The 18,278-nt window shown below is 54.6% G+C and overlaps 4 protein-coding genes across 4 annotated transcripts; 3 read left to right on the top strand and 1 right to left on the bottom strand.

Annotated features, from left to right (window-relative positions):
• Positions 1–591: 591 nt before the first annotated feature.
• On the top strand, positions 592–1,868 carry N656DRAFT_793810 (P-loop containing nucleoside triphosphate hydrolase protein; the record flags this gene model as incomplete). Its single annotated transcript, XM_064817208.1, has 3 exons — positions 592–710; positions 768–846; positions 918–1,868. The coding sequence occupies 3 exons, from the start codon at positions 592–594 to the stop codon at positions 1,866–1,868; spliced, it is 1,149 nt and encodes a 382-aa protein (XP_064674881.1).
• A 77-nt stretch (positions 1,869–1,945) lies between these two features.
• On the bottom strand, positions 1,946–3,740 carry N656DRAFT_27039 (uncharacterized protein). The gene has a single exon (XM_064809067.1). It carries the CDS (start codon positions 3,586–3,588, stop codon positions 2,023–2,025), a length of 1,566 nt encoding a protein of 521 aa, XP_064674880.1. The 5' UTR covers positions 3,589–3,740; the 3' UTR covers positions 1,946–2,022.
• A 483-nt stretch (positions 3,741–4,223) lies between these two features.
• N656DRAFT_786095 (Sec63-domain-containing protein) lies at positions 4,224–13,948 on the top strand (the record flags this gene model as incomplete). The annotated part of the gene is made up of 14 exons (XM_064816491.1): positions 4,224–6,254; positions 6,285–6,309; positions 6,340–6,821; positions 6,855–6,911; positions 6,948–7,006; positions 7,040–7,082; positions 7,113–7,232; positions 7,263–10,707; positions 11,864–12,022; positions 12,102–12,579; positions 12,644–12,983; positions 13,042–13,206; positions 13,330–13,851; positions 13,913–13,948. The coding sequence occupies 14 exons, from the start codon at positions 4,224–4,226 to the stop codon at positions 13,946–13,948; spliced, it is 7,962 nt and encodes a 2,653-aa protein (XP_064674879.1).
• Positions 13,949–14,990: 1,042 nt separating this feature from the next.
• On the top strand, positions 14,991–17,703 carry N656DRAFT_26788 (uncharacterized protein). The gene is made up of 7 exons (XM_064809066.1): positions 14,991–15,122; positions 15,190–15,426; positions 15,497–15,573; positions 15,635–15,866; positions 15,940–16,082; positions 16,136–16,409; positions 16,469–17,703. The coding sequence occupies exons 1-7, from the start codon at positions 15,072–15,074 to the stop codon at positions 17,609–17,611; spliced, it is 2,157 nt and encodes a 718-aa protein (XP_064674878.1). The 5' UTR covers positions 14,991–15,071; the 3' UTR covers positions 17,612–17,703.
• The last annotated feature ends 575 nt before the right edge of the window (positions 17,704–18,278 follow it).

Genomic DNA, 18,278 nt, shown 5'->3' with positions numbered 1-18,278 from the left:
AATCGCCAAATGGCTGTTGCCGGTACGGAGGCTCGGAGCTACTCTCCGCAGCCTTTTGAAGTTTCAGCGGAATTGGTGCAGGGTATTGCTTGAGCAGCAAAGAGTAGCTTAATGGAGGTGCCGGGCAGCGAATCTGACGAATGGTTTGCTTGTGAAAGACAAGAACATCCAATCTAGGTCATGGCGGTTCTGCCTGGAGCGGCTACCTACCTACCTAGGTAGTTCATTGTCGTGGGCAGATCTTCTACGCTGAGAAACCTTGTTAGACGGTATGTACTGTACCTTAAACCTCGACTGAATGCCAACACCATGATGCATGTAACTCTGTCAGGTAGACGAGGCTGGGATTGCTGTGGTCCAGCCTGTGGAGAACCCCCTGCACTCAGCAGTGCACCATTGAGGGGCTGAAGACGCGTTCCTGGCGCGGTTTCTCGGCTCGACGCGTAAAGTGCCTGCGTCAATCGGGTCGTGCTGCGATCAAGTGCTAAGCTTGAATCTCGATCCAGCCCGAGACATCGCAAAAAAAAATTACAGCACTCCCGGGTCCTGGATTAATATACAGAAAGTCGCCAAAGTGTGCATTGGCTTGCAATGTCAAACTTTTTTGACATCAAGGCTCGCAAGGCCGCCGCCGCAACCGGAGCGTCATCGGCCAGCGCTGAGAAGCAGACATCAGAGAATACAAGAGTGCAACCATGGGTTGAGAAATAGTATGTACCATTGACGCTGGTATGCTCAAACTAAGATGATTGATTGATCATAAATAGCCGTCCCAAAACCCTCAGCGACGTCGCGGCACAGGACCATACCATCACCGTCCTTCAACGGACGCTCCAAGCTTCTAATGTAGGTGCAGTTCAACTCTTCGGGTATCACACACACTACCCCCAGTCCACTGACCTCTTTGATCCACGCAGCTCCCACACATGCTCTTCTACGGGCCCCCCGGCACAGGCAAGACTTCAACGATCCTCGCCTTAGCCAAGGAGCTGTACGGACCCGAGCTCATCAAATCTCGAGTACTCGAGCTCAACGCCTCGGACGAGCGCGGCATCTCCATCGTGCGCGAGAAGGTCAAGGATTTTGCCCGGATGCAGCTCATAAACCCGAGTCCGGCCTACAAGGCGAAGTACCCATGCCCGCCCTATAAGATCATCATCCTCGACGAGGCCGATAGCATGACGCAGGACGCGCAGAGCGCGTTGCGCCGCACCATGGAGACATACAGCAAGATCACGCGCTTCTGCCTCATTTGCAACTACGTCACTCGCATCATCGATCCGCTGGCCAGCCGTTGCAGCAAGTTCCGCTTCAAGAGCCTCGATCAGGGAAATGCGCGGAGGAGGCTGGAGGAGATTGCGAAGCTGGAGGGCGTGGGCATTGAGACCGCCGCTATAGATGCACTGATTCGGTGCAGCGATGGCGATTTGAGAAAGGCAATCACCTATCTACAGAGCGCTGCGAGACTGGTTGGACATGGGGCTTCCTCAGATCACGGCAGTGATGGTGACAAGATGGATGTCGAGAGGCTGGTCACGACCAAGGTCGTCGAGGATATTGCCGGCGTTATCCCGGATAAGACGATCGCGGAGCTGGTGAAGGCAATGCGCCCGCGTGCTGCTGGCGAGACGTACCAGGCCATTGCCAAGGTGGTGGAAGACATGGTGGCGGACGGGTGGAGCGCGGGGCAGATCATGTCACAACTTCACCAGGCTGTCGTTTATGACGAGACCATTCCGGACGTTCAAAAGAATAAGATTGTCATGGTCTTCTCGGAGATCGACAAGAGGCTGGTAGATGGCGCCGACGAGCATCTCTCAATCCTGGACCTTGCGCTTCGTATCTCTGGCATTATGGCGGGAAGGTAGTTAACCGTTGTCGCCGCAGGAAGCTAAATACAGGGTAGTTGGAGTTAAGGCAAATGCGCCACGGTTCACAAAAATATGGTCACGGGTATGCTCTCGGCGTTCAGGGGCGGCTAGGGAATATATGATTGAGTTGGCGGTACAGTACTGATCGTGCTTACGGAGGTTGTTTGTCAGCTCGAAGGAGCCCGAGGTTTCCTTTCAATACAGACCATGGCTGGTCTGATGTTTCTGGATTTCGACTGGTATGCTTCCTCGTGCCAGGCCTCTTTTCGGAAGGCTTGTCTTCGGCCAGCCAAATGTCATCCCCCGTGGTGCCAACCCCGTCATCGCTGTCTTTTTGGCTGTTCGTGCGCCGTCCCAGCAGTTGGTCAAGCTTAGCGAGTGTGTGCATCGACCCCTCGAGGGCAATCTGTCCTTCCTCAATATTCTCAGCCACGGTTTCCAAGGTAGAAATCTTTGCAGAGTCTGCAGCGAACACCCAGGGCCTGACTGCGCTATAAGGGTCGGCACATTCGGCAACCTCAAGCCCATCCATGAGTGGCGAGCTGCGCCGTGACGCCCCTGGCATTGGGTGAGCCGGTATCAGCTGGCTCTCCTCGGCCAAGTGGTCGATAACTTTGCTGTTTTCTTTCGTCTGCTTGGCGATGGCCGCGTTGATGTAGGCCTTTTCGGTGATGAGCCCCTTTTGTTCTCGTGCAACGGAGAGTAGCTGTTCGAGGTACGGAGAGAGGAGGTGTGACACGGGACGTGGTTTTGGCGCCGGAACGGCAGACCGCTGCTTGTCCTTGGTAGGGGGTTTAATATCCGGCTTTGCCTGCTGACCTGCAAACTGAAGAAGAGCTTTTCGAGCTTCGAGATACTGCGTGTACTTCTCCCTAATGCTGGCGAGCTGTTCCTCTAGGTGAACAGGATCGCCGGGGGCCCGGTGCGTCTGGATATCTTGTCCTTCGCTATTAGCATCATCCCCGGATGCTTTGCTGAGTTCGGCCTCCATCCAGTTGATGAGCTCGGCCCTGGTCCTATTCAGCGCCTCAAACTTGGTAGTTTCGTCTATACTCTCGGGCCTGGCGGTGAATCGCGACTTGACCTTCTCCAAGAACTGCTCCTCGCGTCGAAGAAGCATGTTCGCCTGGAGGACGTGTATCTCCAACTTGTCAATTAGGTCCTTGAGCCGAGGGTCAGGGCTTGTTTTGTCGAAGGCCAGGGCAGTGGCCAACTCCTTTGGCACGTCTGGAAGCGAGCGCAAATCCCTAAAGACCTCGTCAGGATCCAGGAATCCAGGCGACGCAGCTGGTTTCTGCTTCAGCAGATTAAGGGTCTTTTCGACTGCCTCCAGCCTCTCGTGCTTCTTTTGAAGCCGGATGGCGGCAAGGTGACCCTCCACGCATTTCCCCCCGTTATCGTCAGTGGCCGTGGATGTCTCGCTAGACAACGCCTTCTGCTCGCGGCAGCATACAGTAAACTCGCTACGAGCCCTGATGTTGGCGGCCAATGCCTCAAGGTATTCCCGCTGAAGACCTCGAGCTGTGCTGCGTGATGAGCTAGGCCCGTCGACATCAACAAGAGCCAAGGGAGCTACGGCACTTGCACCTTCGAGGCATGAATCGAGATGAGCTGCCAGAACCTGCCTGATTCGCGTAACCTCTTCCCGCGGCCGTATGTAAGGTTCGAGGGTCTTCTGAATGGCCTTGATCGTCTCGTTGCCAGTTGACCCCATCATGCACCGTCTAATCGCGTATTATACGTGGTCATACTGCACTCCTTGACGAGCCTTCGGTTCCAGGTTCAAAAGGTGCAGGTCGATGCGACCTGGCATGTTTATTCCACTGTGCAGCTGAGGCCTTCAGTGATTAGGAGGGCGTGTGCACGGGCTTCATCTGCCTAAGAGCACGGGACTTTGGCGGATCTGTCAGTGGAAAGCCTAGCAAACTTAGGTGCTCCCATCCCCCAGGGAGCTGCAGCCAATGAGCGCGACAGCGCGGTTCGCCCAAAAATTTCCAAGCATCAACGCCCCATCCTGGAAGTCGACGCATCCTCCAAAAGCGCGACTCCAAACAACAGCTCTCTAGCAGTTTTGATACCCCGTCGAGACCCGTATCCAGAGCAAGGGTTCGATGCACTGCGCTGGTCATCTTCTGTCTGCCACGCAAAAGACCAAGTTTCGGTGTGCGGCTGGTTCTGGTTGATTATCGCCACAGAGCCGTGATGCAAGAACTGCACTCGGCGGCGATTCCATAACCTCGACACTCTTGATCCCATCGCAAGTCATTCCATTGCTTGCTTCCTCCGGTCGTCTCGTCTGCCTTCAAACTTTTCGTTTCGTTTTACGGTGGAAGAACATCATTACCTCCAAAGATGTCGGATTATCATCGCGATGTCTCGCAATACAAGTACTCGGCCATGTCCAACCTGGTCCTCCAGGCGGACCGCCGGTTTGTCACAAGACGGACCGACGAGGCCACTGGGGACCCCGAGTCGCTGGCCGGCCGCTTGTCCATCAAGGACATGGGCTCCCGCGTAGCACGCGACGCCGCACCGAAGCCGAAGAAGACGAGCGCCATGCCAGATGTAGAGCGGGGGAGCATGCGGGAAGGCGCTGACGTCCTGCAGCTCGTGAAGCAGAAGGGAAAGGCCGAGGCGCGCGGTGGCGGGATCCTGTCAGGCGCCGATGCCCTGATCGAAGGAATCCGGTACCGCCCACGAACGCAGCCTACCCGTGATGCTTTCAACCTTATCTTGACGATTGTGTCAGAACACCTCGGCGACGTCCCCCACGAGGTTGTGCGGAGTGCGGCCGACGCGGTGCTAGAGTATCTCAAAGACGATGACTTGAAGGATTTTGATAAAAAGAAGGAGATCGACGACATCTTGGGGGCCTCGATGGGGCCAAAGCAGTTCAACGAGCTTGTAAATCTTGGAAAGAAGATCACGGATTATGACGCTCAAGACGACGAGGAGGATATGGAGCAAGTAAAGCGAGACGGTGAAGATGAGATTGACGGCCGCCAAGGTGTTGCTGTCAACTTCGAGGACGAGGACGAAGGCATGGTTGATGTTGTCCGAGATGAGTCCTCGGAAAGTGAGGCCGAGGGTGATGAAGACGATCGCCCAGAAGAAGCTGCCGAAGGCGAGGAGGCGGGTCAGGATCGCGAGGAAGAAGAGCCGGGGTTGGCGGACGAGGCCATGGTGATTGACTCGGCGCCCAACGGGCAATCCAAGTCCGAGGAGAAAAACTACATTCCCGCCCGAGACGTCGATGCATACTGGTTGCAGCGACAGATTGGCCGGCTTTATCCAGATGCACATATTCAACACGACAAGACTTTGTCGGCTCTCAAGATCCTATCAGGGGAACCGGATGAACCCGGTGGTGAGGAAAAGCAGCTTCGCGATATTGAAAATGACCTGATGGAGCTCTTCGACTATGAGCACCATGAACTCGTGCAAAAGCTCATTGAAAACCGCGAAAAGGTCGTATGGCTCACGCGGCTGGCCAGAGCCGAGAACCAGGAGGAACGTGACACTATTGAGAGAGAGATGGCATCCGAAGGGTTGCGCTGGATTCTCGACGAACTACACGGAAAGCCCAAAGATGGCCAGAAGAAACTGAAGGTGGAAATCAAAATGGACATCGATTCGGGCGCCTTCGCCGACGGACAGCCTCAGAAACAGGAGCGTTCGGGGGCGCAGCTCGTTGGGGGGCTTCAACCGAGGAAACTAATCAACCTGGACAATCTTGTCTTTGACCAGGGCAACCACCTCATGACTAACCACAGGGTGAGGCTGCCTGAGGGCACGACGAAGCGGACCTTCAAAGGCTACGAGGAAGTCAACATCCCCCCTCCAAAAAGGCGCAACGATCCCAGTGACCAGAACATTCCCATCAGCGAGATGCCGGAATGGGCCCAGATTCCTTTTGGTACAACCAAGTCACTCAACAAAATACAATCCAAGTGCTATCCCGTGGCATTCGAGGACGACGGCAACATGCTTGTTTGCGCCCCGACAGGCAGCGGCAAGACCAACGTTGCCATGCTGACCATCCTTCGAGAGATTGGGAAGAACAGGAATAGCAAAGGAGAGCTTGATCTGGATGCCTTCAAGATTGTTTATATCGCACCTCTAAAGGCTCTTGTCCAGGAACAGGTCGGGAATTTTGGGAAGCGCCTGGAGCCCTACGGCATCAAAGTCTCGGAGCTTACTGGTGACCGGCAGCTCACCAAGCAGCAAATATCCGAGACCCAGATCATTGTGACTACGCCAGAAAAGTGGGACGTCATCACCAGAAAGGCCACTGACATCTCCTACACTAACCTTGTCCGGCTTATCGTCATAGATGAGATTCATCTGCTGCACGACGACCGCGGTCCAGTTCTCGAGAGCGTAGTCAGCAGGACCATTCGCCGCACCGAGCAGACGGGTGAGCCGGTCCGCATCATTGGTCTCTCTGCAACCCTGCCGAACTATCGAGATGTTGCCAGTTTTCTTCGGGTTGATCCGAACAAGGGCATGTTCCACTTTGATGGGTCGTACCGCCCATGCCCCTTACGCCAGGAGTTCATTGGCGTCACGGACAGGAAGGCCATCAAGCAGCTCAAGACGATGAATGACATTACCTATCAGAAGGTCCTTGAGCATGTTGGCAAGAATCGCAATCAGATGCTGGTATTCGTCCATTCCAGAAAGGAAACGGCCAAGACAGCAAAGTATATACGCGATAAGGCCCTGGAGATGGATACAATCAACCAGATTCTCAAGCACGATGCTGGCACTCGTGAAGTATTGAGTGAGGCGGCGAACTCGGTCAACAACACGGATCTCAAGGACATCTTGCCATATGGCTTCGGTATCCACCACGCCGGCATGAGCCGAGCTGATAGGACCGACGTTGAAGACCTTTTCGCCAGCGGGCACATCCAGGTCCTTGTGTGCACGGCGACGCTCGCCTGGGGTGTCAACCTTCCCGCTCATACAGTCATTATCAAGGGGACGCAGGTCTATTCGCCGGAGAAGGGCAGCTGGGTTGAGTTGAGCCCCCAAGATGTCCTCCAAATGCTAGGCCGTGCAGGCAGACCCCAGTTCGACACGTACGGCGAGGGTATCATCATCACAACACAAGGCGAGATTACGTACTATTTGTCGCTGCTCAATCAACAGCTGCCGATTGAAAGCCAAATGGCCAGCAAGCTTGTTGACAACCTCAACGCCGAGATTGTCCTTGGGAATGTCCGAACCCGTGATGAGGGTGTCGAGTGGCTTGGATACACTTATCTCTTTGTCCGGATGCTCCGTTCCCCAGGACTTTACAGTGTTGGCGCCGAGTATGCAGACGATGAGGCCCTGGAGCAAATGCGCGTGGACCTGGTACATTCAGCCGCAACCGTCCTGAAAAAGTCGAACCTGATCAAGTACGATGAAAAGACCGGGAAGATGCAGTCAACAGAGCTCGGACGTATCGCCTCCCACTACTACATCACACACGGGTCGATGGATACCTACAACAAGCTAATACAGCCGTCCATGAATGACGTCGAGCTTTTCCGAGTCTTCGCCCAAAGCGCCGAGTTCAAATACATCCCGGTTCGCCAGGAGGAGAAGCTCGAGCTTGCCAAGATCCTCGCTCGAGTCCCGATTCCCGTCAAGGAGAGCATCGAAGAACCGGCTGCCAAGATCAATGCCCTTCTCCAGGCTTACATTTCTCGCCTTAAGCTTGAAGGGCTGGCCCTCATGGCGGACATGGTTTACGTCACTCAGTCTGCTGGCCGTATCCTTCGGGCTATTTTTGAGATTACTCTCAAGAAAGGCTGGGCTTCTGTGGCCAAGCTGGCGCTGAACCTGTGCAAGATGGCTGAGAAGAGAATGTGGCCGACCATGTCACCACTCAGACAGTTCCCCGGCTGTCCGGCCGAAATTGTTCGGAAGGCAGAGAGGATCGAAGTGCCGTTTACCAGTTACTTCGACCTGGACCCTCCTCGCATGGGCGAGCTGCTTGGGTTGCCAAAGGCTGGGAAGACTGTGTGCGCTCTGGTTGCCAAATTTCCTCGCCTCGAGATCCAAGCCCAGGTGCAGCCCATGACGAGATCGATGTTGCGTGTTGAGCTCACCATTACCCCAAACTTTGAATGGGATCTGGATGTGCATGGACTGGCCGAAAGCTTCTGGATCATCGTCGAGGACTGCGACGGCGAAGACATACTCTTCCACGACCAATTCATCCTCCGCAAGGACTACGCCGAGGCCGACGAGAACGAGCACCTTGTGGAATTCACTGTACCTATCTCCGAGCCGATGCCCCCCAACTACTTCATCTCTGTCGTCTCGGATCGGTGGATGCACTCCGAAACTCGCATGGCAGTGTCATTCCAGAAGCTCATCCTGCCTGAACGGTTCCCTCCGCACACAGAGTTACTCGAACTGCAACCCCTCCCAGTGGCCGCCCTGAAAGCGAAGGACTACATGGCTCTCTACCCGGACTGGCAACAATTCAACAAGGTGCAGACTCAGACTTTCAATTCCCTGTACAATACGGACAACAATGTCCTCATCGCTGCCCCGACGGGAAGCGGCAAAACCGTATGCGCAGAGTTCGCATTGCTCCGTCACTGGGCCAAGCAAGACCACGGGCGAGCCGTCTACATTGCCCCCTTCCAGGAACTGGTGGACCTCCGGTTTCAAGACTGGCAAAAGCGGCTTTCCCATGTCCGAGGCGGGAAGGACATCGTAAAGCTGACGGGAGAAACCACAAGTGATCTGAAGCTGCTGGAGCAGGGCGACTTAATCCTGGCCACGCCGATTCAGTGGGATGTTCTATCGCGCCAGTGGAAGAGGAGAAAGAACGTGCAAACGGTAGAGCTCTTCATCGCGGATGAGTTGCATATGCTCGGCGGGCAAATGGGTTATATCTATGAGGTCGTCGTATCCCGGATGCACTACATTCGCACGCAGGCGGAACTTTCCATGAGAATCGTTGGCCTTAGTGTATCCCTTGCCAATGCTCGCGACATTGGTGAATGGATTGACGCCAAGAAGCATGACATTTACAACTTCAGCCCTCATGTGCGGCCAGTGCCGCTGGAACTTCATATCCAGTCTTACACAATACCCCATTTCCCGTCGCTCATGCTGGCCATGGCAAAACCGACGTATCTTGCTGTCACACAAATGTCGGCCGACAAGCCAGCGCTCATCTTCGTGCCCAGTCGGAAGCAGACCAGAGCCACGGCTCGGGACATCCTCACGGCATGTCTTGCCGACGATGATGAAGACCGGTTCTTGCATGTTGAAGTTGACCAGATCCGGAAGCTCCTTGAGAGGGTTCAGGAAGAAGCCCTTGCCGAGGCGCTCTCTCACGGTGTGGGCTACTACCACGAAGCGCTAAGCCAGAGTGACAAGCGCATCGTGAAACATCTTTACAACAACGGCGCCATCCAAGTCTTGATTGCCTCTCGGGACGTCTGCTGGGAGCTCGATTGCACGGCGCACCTGGTGATCGTCATGGGGACGCAATACTTTGAGGGAAGAGAGCACCGCTACGTTGACTATCCCCTCAGCGAAGTCCTCCAGATGTTCGGAAAAGCCATGCAGCCATCCAAAGACGGACGGGGTCGCGGCGTGCTCATGCTTCCGGCAGTTAAGCGAGAGTACTACAAAAAGTTCCTCAACGACGCCCTCCCCGTCGAGTCTCATCTGCACAACTTCCTCCATGATGCGTTTGTGACGGAAATCAGCACAAAGATGATTGAGTCGGGCGAAGACGCCATCAACTGGGCCACTTTTACCTACTTCTACCGGCGCCTTCTCGCCAACCCAAGCTACTACGGCCTGGTGGATCCCACGCACGACGGGCTCAGCCAATATCTCTCGGACCTGGTCGAGACGACACTGCAGGAGCTTTCCGAGGCCAAGATCATCGATCTGGATGAGGATGACGGGACGGTGGCGCCTCAGAACGCAGCAATGATTGCGGCATACTACAACATCTCGTATCACACCATGCAGACATTCCTTCTGTCCCTGAAGCCCAAGACGAAGCTGAAGGGCCTCCTGGAAATTGTGTCGTCGGCCACCGAGTTTGAGTCGATACAAATCAGGCGGCACGAGGAAGCTCTCCTGCGGCGCATTTACGACAATGTGCCCGTCAAGATGACGCAAGCTGTTTTTGACTCGCCTGATTTCAAGGCGTTTGTGCTGATCCAGGCTCACTTCTCGAGAATGAACCTGCCAATCGATCTCGCCAAGGATCAGGAGGTCATTTTGACCAAGGTCCTCAGTCTCCTGAGTGCGGCTGTTGACATATTGTCGTCTGAAGGCCATCTGAATGCGCTCAACGCGATGGAAATGTCGCAGATGGTGGTGCAAGCCATGTGGGACCGCGACAGCCCGCTAAAACAGATTCCCAACTTCACGCCCGAGGTGGTGAAAGTGGCCAACAAATATGGCATCCGGGACATTTTTGACTTTATGGAGAAGATGAACCCTGATGAGAACCCCGACTATGGGTCGCTGATCAAAGAGCTCGGCCTCTCGCAGGCGCAGCTCGCGCAGGCAGCCAATTTCACCAACACCAAGTACCCGGACATCTCGCTTGAGTTCGAGGTGGAGGATGAGAACAATATCCGGGCGGGTGAGCCGGCGTATCTCAAAATCCGCATCGAGCGCGAGATGGAGGAAGACGAGGAATTCGACCCGACAGTGCACGCGCCATTCTACCCGGGCAAGAAGTCGGAGAACTGGTGGCTGGTGGTGGGCGAGGAGAGCACCGCGACGCTGCTCGCAATCAAGCGGGTCACGGTGGGCCGCAATCTCAATCTCAAACTGGAATTCACGGTGCCTACTCCCGGTCGGCACGACCTGAAGCTGTTCTTGATGAGCGACAGCTACGTGGGAGTCGACCAGGAGCCCACATTCTCGGTCATGGTGGAGGAAGGCATGGATGTCGACGAGGAGGGGTCGGAGTGAGATGCTTAGGTTGGAGGTCAAATTTTCCCCTTCCCCCCTTTCTCCGGATGATGTAGGGTATACAAAGGAGTTGGCCTGGAGTCTGGAGAGTACAAATTGATGCTTCTTGTTTCCCTCTTCTCTCTCTCCTTTCCTCCATCCGTTCAACAGGTATGGCTCGGACGATGGGAGGGATGCTGTCTTTACCCCGGTGATAAGAGGCCTATCAGGTTGAAGTTGGGAGGCTGTGTGGTGTGGGGTATTTGGTGTGTTGTGATCAGGTCCGAGGTGTCAGCCCTGATCATCTGGGGCTGTTGGGGGCTGGGAGGTGGCAAAGGGCAACGCTACCTACCTGGGAGAACAACAGTGCCAGTGTTGATGGGCCGACCATGATGGGACAGTGACTGGGCGAGCATGGGCGAGCGGGCTAGAAAGCGGGTTAGGTTTGTGTCTTTGGATTGACAGGCATCCAAGGTTGGTTGGGTCCAGTGTTGGCGTCGTGGATCGGATCTGACGCAAGCCGCAGTTGCTCGCTCCTCCCAAGCACTCCGCCCCCCCTTTTAAAGTGATAAGCACTCCCGTAGAACCAAGGAGAGCGAAGCTTCCCCGTCCCACTTACACACACATGCCCAGTCACACCCACACGCAGTCACGCACACGGCCACACGTCCACAAACCAGGGGGCGCTCGGACCAACACCCGCGTAGTCAGTTAAACTGCACTCAAGTCAAATAATTTCTCCCCTTCGCGAACGCTCTCTAAAAACTTCGGCGCAACCTCGTTCTATATTATCTAGCGCCCGCGCATTGTGCGAAGCTTCCCACCCGCGCAATTCATCAAGATCCATCGCAACGCGCAGCCAAGTGCTTGCGACCAGGTGCAAAGTGAACTTTCGCGTGAAGAACGCGTCCAGTCCTGCCTTTCGCATTCGCAGTCCAAACATTTCATCACGTTCGATAACTTTCGATACTTTTTCGATACTCACACAACCCTCCCCAGTCGCGGTGCACTGACATCACATCGCCACCTCGCGACCATGTCTGGCGAGAACGGTCAAGCCGCGCCCGCAGCTGAGGCCGTACAACTCGCTGCCGACGCGACCACCAATGCTAGTGCCGAAGCATTCAAGGAAGCTGTTGCCGCCAAGACCGAGGACGCTGTCGATACTGCACCAGTGCCGACCGAATCGAATGAGAAATCTGACAAGGCCGCTCAAGGTATCATCGCATCCGAAGCCGCGCTCATGTCATGCATCTTCGATTGACTTGCAATGCTGACATTTCCTTTTTCGCACAGAGCCTGGCGAGAAGCAAGCCGAGCAAGCCGAGGAGAAGGCTGACGTCGAAATGACGGACGCCGCTGCTCCTGCTGAATCCGCAGCCCAGGCCACCGAAGCCGCCGACGAGACTGCGGCACAAGACCAAGCCGACCAGTCCCAGGAGGTGGCTGGTGCCGATGCCGACAAATCCAAGGGCAAACGCAAGTCGATTGGCGGCGGTGGCTCCAAGGGAAAGAAATTGAACAAAAAGGCGTCAAAGCCGCGCATTCTGCACCTCGATGCCCAGCCGGGCGATCACTACTTTGTCAAGCTCAAGGGCTTCCCGCAATGGCCCGTCATCATCTGTGACGAGGATATGCTCCCGGCCTCTCTGTTGAAGTCGCGGCCCGTCACAGCAAAGAGGGCCGATGGCACCTACCGCGAGGATTACGCCGACGGTGGCAAAAATGTCGCTGACCGGACATTCCCCGTCATGTACTTGCACACCAACGAGTTGTAAGTTGCATCTACCTGTCTGAACTAATTCAATTCTCTTTTAGAAGCTGACTTTGATTCCCAGTGGTTGGGTGCCCAATTCTGACCTGATCGAGCTCGATCCGAGCACGGTGCTGGAGGGCGCCAGGTTGGACAAGATGAGAAAGCCATTGCAAGCTGCATACGAGCTGGCTTCTAAGAATCATTCTTTATCGTTCTACAAAGAGGTCTTGCAGAACTTCCAGGAGGACCTTATCCAACAAGAGAAGGCCAAGGCTGCGAAAGCGGCCACCCCCAAGGGCAAGAAGTCCAAGGCTGTTGAGGAGGATGAAGAAGACGTCGAAATGGCAGATGCTCCTGATTCAGATGAGACACCAGCCAAGGATAAGAAAGCCAAGAAGAGAAAGGCCGAGGAGAGCGCCGAGGTAAGAGAGAGCGGACCGCCTGAACGCAGAGTATAATGCGAATGCTGACCCGTAACAGACCCCTCAGCGTTCAGATTCAGTTAAGAAGCCCAAAATCAAACTCACGACCAGCTCTACCCCCAAGACGGCCAACGGAGCTGCATCTACTCCCAAGTCCACCAAGGCTGCCAAGCCCAAGGCCAAGAAGACGAAGGAGGCAGATGAAAAGGTTGTTGAAAAGGAGGTTGTGACTCCGAAAGAGCCAGAGCTGTCGCCTGAGGATAGGCACGCCAGGAAAGAGGTACGTGTGCCAGCTGCCGCCACCCTGAGGTTCAACGAAGAGCTAATAGCAGCTGCCCTTCTCTAGAAGGAAGTGTTGTTCCTCCGGCATAAGCTCCAGAAAGGATTGCTTACACGCGACCAAGAGCCCAAGGAGGAGGAGATGAAGTCTATGGCGGACTACATCACGAAGCTCGAAGGGTTCCCGGATCTCGAAGTCAGCATTATCCGAGCAACCAAGATCAACAAGGTGCTCAAGGCGATCCTCAAGCTAGAGAACATTCCAAAGGAGGAAGAGTTCCACTTCAAGCCTCGCTCCCAGGCTCTGCTGGACAAGTGGAACAAGCTCCTGGCTGTTGACGGGACCCCTGCTCCCGCTGCCGAAGGCGCGAATGCCGTGAATGGCACCGCAGCCAAGGCAGGAGCCAAGACGAACGGCGTCAAAGAGAAGAGCGAGGGTGCTGAGCCAGCGAAAGCCAAGGGAGGCGCAAAGGAGGAGGCAAAGGAAGATGCAGAGGAAGCCGCAAAGGCGGAGCCAAAGGAGGCAGCCAAGGAGGCGTCCAAGCCGGCCGAGACATCTGAAGAGGCTGAGAAGCCTGTTACCGAAGAGGTGAGCATCATCAGGCGCCCTTTAGTAGTGTTACGGGATTTTCGCTAATTAGTGATGCAAGGCCAAGGAGTCCGAGGCGGTTGGGGCGTCTGCCTAGACCGCTTTCTCCCTTCCGTTCTGAAGGCCCAAACGTGGGCAAAGCGGCTCCCACATTTCGGCAGCAGTCTTGACTGAATGTTGCTACTATTCGGGAGCGAGCCGCATCAATATTGGCTTGGCCAGATGAATGCAGCCGTGAAGATGACTCGGCGATTCAGACTTTGACAGACAAGGCCTGGGCAGACATGTAAAACTAGGAGGATTCTATCGACCTGCCTTGGCGCCTGGACATCTCTTGTGGGGAATTGTTGGGTGTTTTGTTTCCAGTAAGGGCGTGCTCATTCTACCCTCTTCTTTTTCACAATCTTGTTCTGCTTTTAGTCTCTCCTTGGTCGTCTATTTGGAAGGCATCCAAGTGTACAAAGGCGCCAGGGGGGTTAGACACAGCAGCGGAACTGCAATGAGCAGTAAACCATGGCAGAGAAGGGAGGAGAGACTTGACTGCTCTGTGTCTTGCAATGAGGGAATTCTATTTGACCGGGAGGGACAGGTCGTGACAGGGAGGATAGCAAGCATGCTTGCCCGTGGCCTCCCGATACTTTTTCTTACGATCACAGCAGTTCCAGACAAGGGTAGGAAGGCTTAGGTTAGTCTTAGTCCTCTAAAACAGGCGCTGCGTGGAACAGTAGGTAGACGGAACAGTGGGTAGGATGAGAGCAGCCCATCACAGGGTCCCAATGAACGGATGAAACTCATTGCTAAAGTATTTGAACTATACATGAGGGAATGAAAAGAAAACAGAGGAAAAAAACCAAAACCAGAGGAGGGACATGGAACATGGAGGATATGCGAACAGAGTGCTCGCTATCGACTTATTTGCCCTTGTGAGATTTGATGACAGTGTTTTGCAGCAGTCTGAATCAACTTTGAGAGGATCAACAAGTGAAGTCGCGTGCTCCTGTTTGATGACTCTGTTGTCGTGCGACTCGCTGAATGCTTATCTAAAGCCACGTTCTGTGGCGCCGAAAGAGTGGCTGACGTCCCCCAAGGTATAGGTATACTTTGTAATGTTAGCATTATGTTCATCCTCGTAACTTATACACCAACACAACCACCCACGACGCAAACCACCAGAAAGACTTTTACCCAGAAGCCTGTCATCTAAATGTAACTTGACAATCATGGCCGATATGGAGGGCGGCACTGCCCAATTTGAAGAGGACGATCACCGGGTAATTGCACTCACATTAGATTCACCAACAAGTCAATACGCATTTGTTCACTAACATCCTAACAAAGGCCGTATACATATTCAACCCTGGAGATGGTGATGGGGACATCCAACTCAGCGCTCGTCCCGCAAAGAGACGCAAAGTGGCCAAGAAAGACGCATCAAAACTGCAGCAGCCACGCGCTGCACTCAGTCTGGGCTCAGAATTCACGCCGCTGTTCAACGGGCTGGAGCGCCCTGCCGCTGTTGAACTTCGCAAGCATCTCTTCGAAACCGCTTGGCCAGTGTTGGAAGATGGCATTCAGGTCAGTCAACGTCTTCTCCAATGGTTGCGTATCAGCCAGCCATTGAACTCTCACTGAAAATGTGGTGCAGCATGTTTTGAGAGAAGCAAACCGAAACACGCTCGATGAGGTTGCTAGCTTTCTGCAGCAGGACCCGGGGTCTCAAACGTACGTGGTCTTCTCCTGATGATTCTCAAATTGCTCACCTAACTTACTTGGACCGATCTAGCGGCAAGATTGCCGCAGCGTTCATCATCACCGGCCCCAACATCGCTTCCCAGGACCTCCTGTTTGGACAGTTGGGTAGCACACTTTGCACCGCGACTCAAGCAAGGTTCGTCGGGCTACGCGCCTCAGAAGCCCCGAATCTCAAAGCGGCCTTGAAGAAGATCATCCGAGATGCCACGGCACGTGTGGTTGACGATGAAGAGGACGATCTGGAGCTTTCAGTTGGGCAGGATGTGAGTTCTGATCTGCTAGCCCTCAAGCGCTCTAGCAGAGCATGCGGGACTAACTACCAGCTCGGTCTGGCAGGGGAGGAAATATTTGGACTACGACCTTGAGGCGCTCCATGTCTTTCTGCGTCACCAGCACTCGCCGCGTCGGGTTATTGTTGCGTTTCAGGACAGTGAAGCCTTCGATAGCGGCCTGTTGGCCGACCTGATCACGCTGTTCCAGTAGGCGAATCCCCCGCTGTATTGTGGTAAGCTCGAGCTGATAGTTGTTAAAGCTCCTGGCACGACCGCATCCAGTTTGATGTGCTGTTCGGCATCGCCACATCGGTCGAGCTCCTCCAGGCGAGGCTGCCCAAATCCACCGCCTGTCGTCTCCATGGCGCCCAATTCGATGTCGTCCAAGCCAACTCTGTCCTGGAAAGCGTCTTCAAGACCGCTGTGGCCGGAAGCCAAGCCAGTTTGAGGATCGGGCCGTCGCTGCTGCGGAGCATGGTGGAACGCCAGCAACACCAGGTCGCCGGCATTCAGGCCTTCATCAGCGCCCTGAAGGCAAGCCCAGTATTTCCCGCTTCAACCTTGCTAAATGTGCTGACAAACACCCCGTTTAGTACGCATACATGTGCCACTTTTATGCGAACCCTCTCAGTGTGCTGCTCGATATCGAGCGCTGCGTGGACCGCGGGCTGTTGCAGCCAGAGCACATTGAGGCTATCCGGACCCTTGACTCTTTCAAACACCATACCGAAGCTGCAGTGGAAGCCAGGCAGCTGAACCATGCTCTGTCTCTGCTGGAAGATGACGAGTACCTCATCACCCAGGTGTTGGAGCAGAAACAAAAACAACAGGAGTACCTGACGCGTCTGCTGCGATCCCTGCATCTTGTAACCTCCTCCGGCCTCAACTCGGGCTTCTTTGTAGAGCTTTACATGCTCGCCCTGAGTACAGGTATCGACCTCGACGAAAAGTCAGGGGCGTTTTTCCTTGTCGACGGGCTGAGGCGACTAAGCCCCGACGAGTTTCTGTCCCTGATAGACCGCATCTCGGCTGCCATGCGAACGGGGAGCCCAGAGCTTGGTCTGGAACCGTGGATAGCTGATGTCGACGAGTTTGCCCGTTCTCTTGCCGACCTCCGGGACGAGGTCGAGGGCCTGCTCCTCCGATCAAAGAACAAGGGCACGACACTCAAGAGCAAGTACAGCGCACAGAGCAGGGTTCTGCGCACAACGGTAGTGGCTCAAAAGGTACAGCTCAGCCGAGACACGGCAACACTGACCGAGGAGGACAATGCCTTTACCGCGGCCATTGACACGTTGGCCGGTCTTTTGTCCGAGAACTTGCACTGCGACTCGATTGACAATCTCTTTCTTTACGAGGCCTGGGTGTACGACTGTAAAACGCCTTATTTGGACGTCTTTGTTCCACGGCCGGGAGCAACCTTCGGACGGAGCCTCTCCCGGCCGCACGACTACCTTGCCTGCGATTGCTGCAGCCAGGCAAAGGGCTCATTGACATCATCACTGCCCACGACGTCCATCCTGTACCATCTCTATCTAGAGGCGGGCGCGCTGATCAACGTGGCGGATCTGTGGTCTGCCTACTACACGCTTGTGGGTGACGAGTCTGAGATTGGACTCGACGAGCGGTCGGCGCTGGTGCATTTCTATCGAGGCCTGGCCGAGCTCAGAATGATGGGCTTTGTGAAGCAAAGCAGAAAGAAGGCTGATCACATTGCCAAGCTGAAGTGGCTATAACCAGATTCCGTTCCGAGCGTGGGGCAGTTATGAATTGCATTGTGGCAGTTACGAGGTTATGGACCCGGGTTGTTGGTATATTTGCGATTATCCTTTTCCGAGCGTACAGCCGCAACGATCAATGTCTTGGATTGTTCGGCGGAAGAACAAAGACGGGGTGGAAATGGACTTGTTCCCAGGGTACCTAAAGATAGCACCACACGACAAAGAGATTCATACTTGGGTCGATGCCACTTTTGGAAGAAGAACCCCGTTCAAAGAAGGATAGGTCCCCTTTTGGGCGTTTACAAGAGCAAGAGGTGCCCCCGAGGTCATTATTATCCCTGTGCTTCGAGAGTCGTCGCAACATTTCACCAACGCGAACTACTAGTTCCTGTTGTCTGGTCTTCAGAAGCAACAGGAGACCAACTCTGGAACTGCTACTTAGGTATTGCATTCTGCTGCTAGCAGCTCCCATACTTTGAAATCAACATAAGTACGGGTTTTCTACTCTCGCGTCTCCTTATCTGCTTCTCTTCTTCTCTGGCGGAAGACAAGAAGGGTATTGTTTACTATATCAATCATCCCACATCTGTTCTTCTCTTTTTACTGTTATCTGGTGCTGAACCAGACTGTTCTCCTATCCTTTTCTACACGCCGGAACAACTTCCTTCAAGCCCACCATCCC

This window comes from Canariomyces notabilis (genome assembly GCF_033297395.1).
Source record: "Canariomyces notabilis strain CBS 508.74 unplaced genomic scaffold N656scaffold_1, whole genome shotgun sequence".
Classification (NCBI taxonomy): Eukaryota; Fungi; Ascomycota; class Sordariomycetes; order Sordariales; family Chaetomiaceae; genus Canariomyces; species Canariomyces notabilis.
The sequence above is the reverse complement of the archived record's forward strand: the minus strand, read 5'-3'. Positions and strand labels throughout refer to the sequence as shown.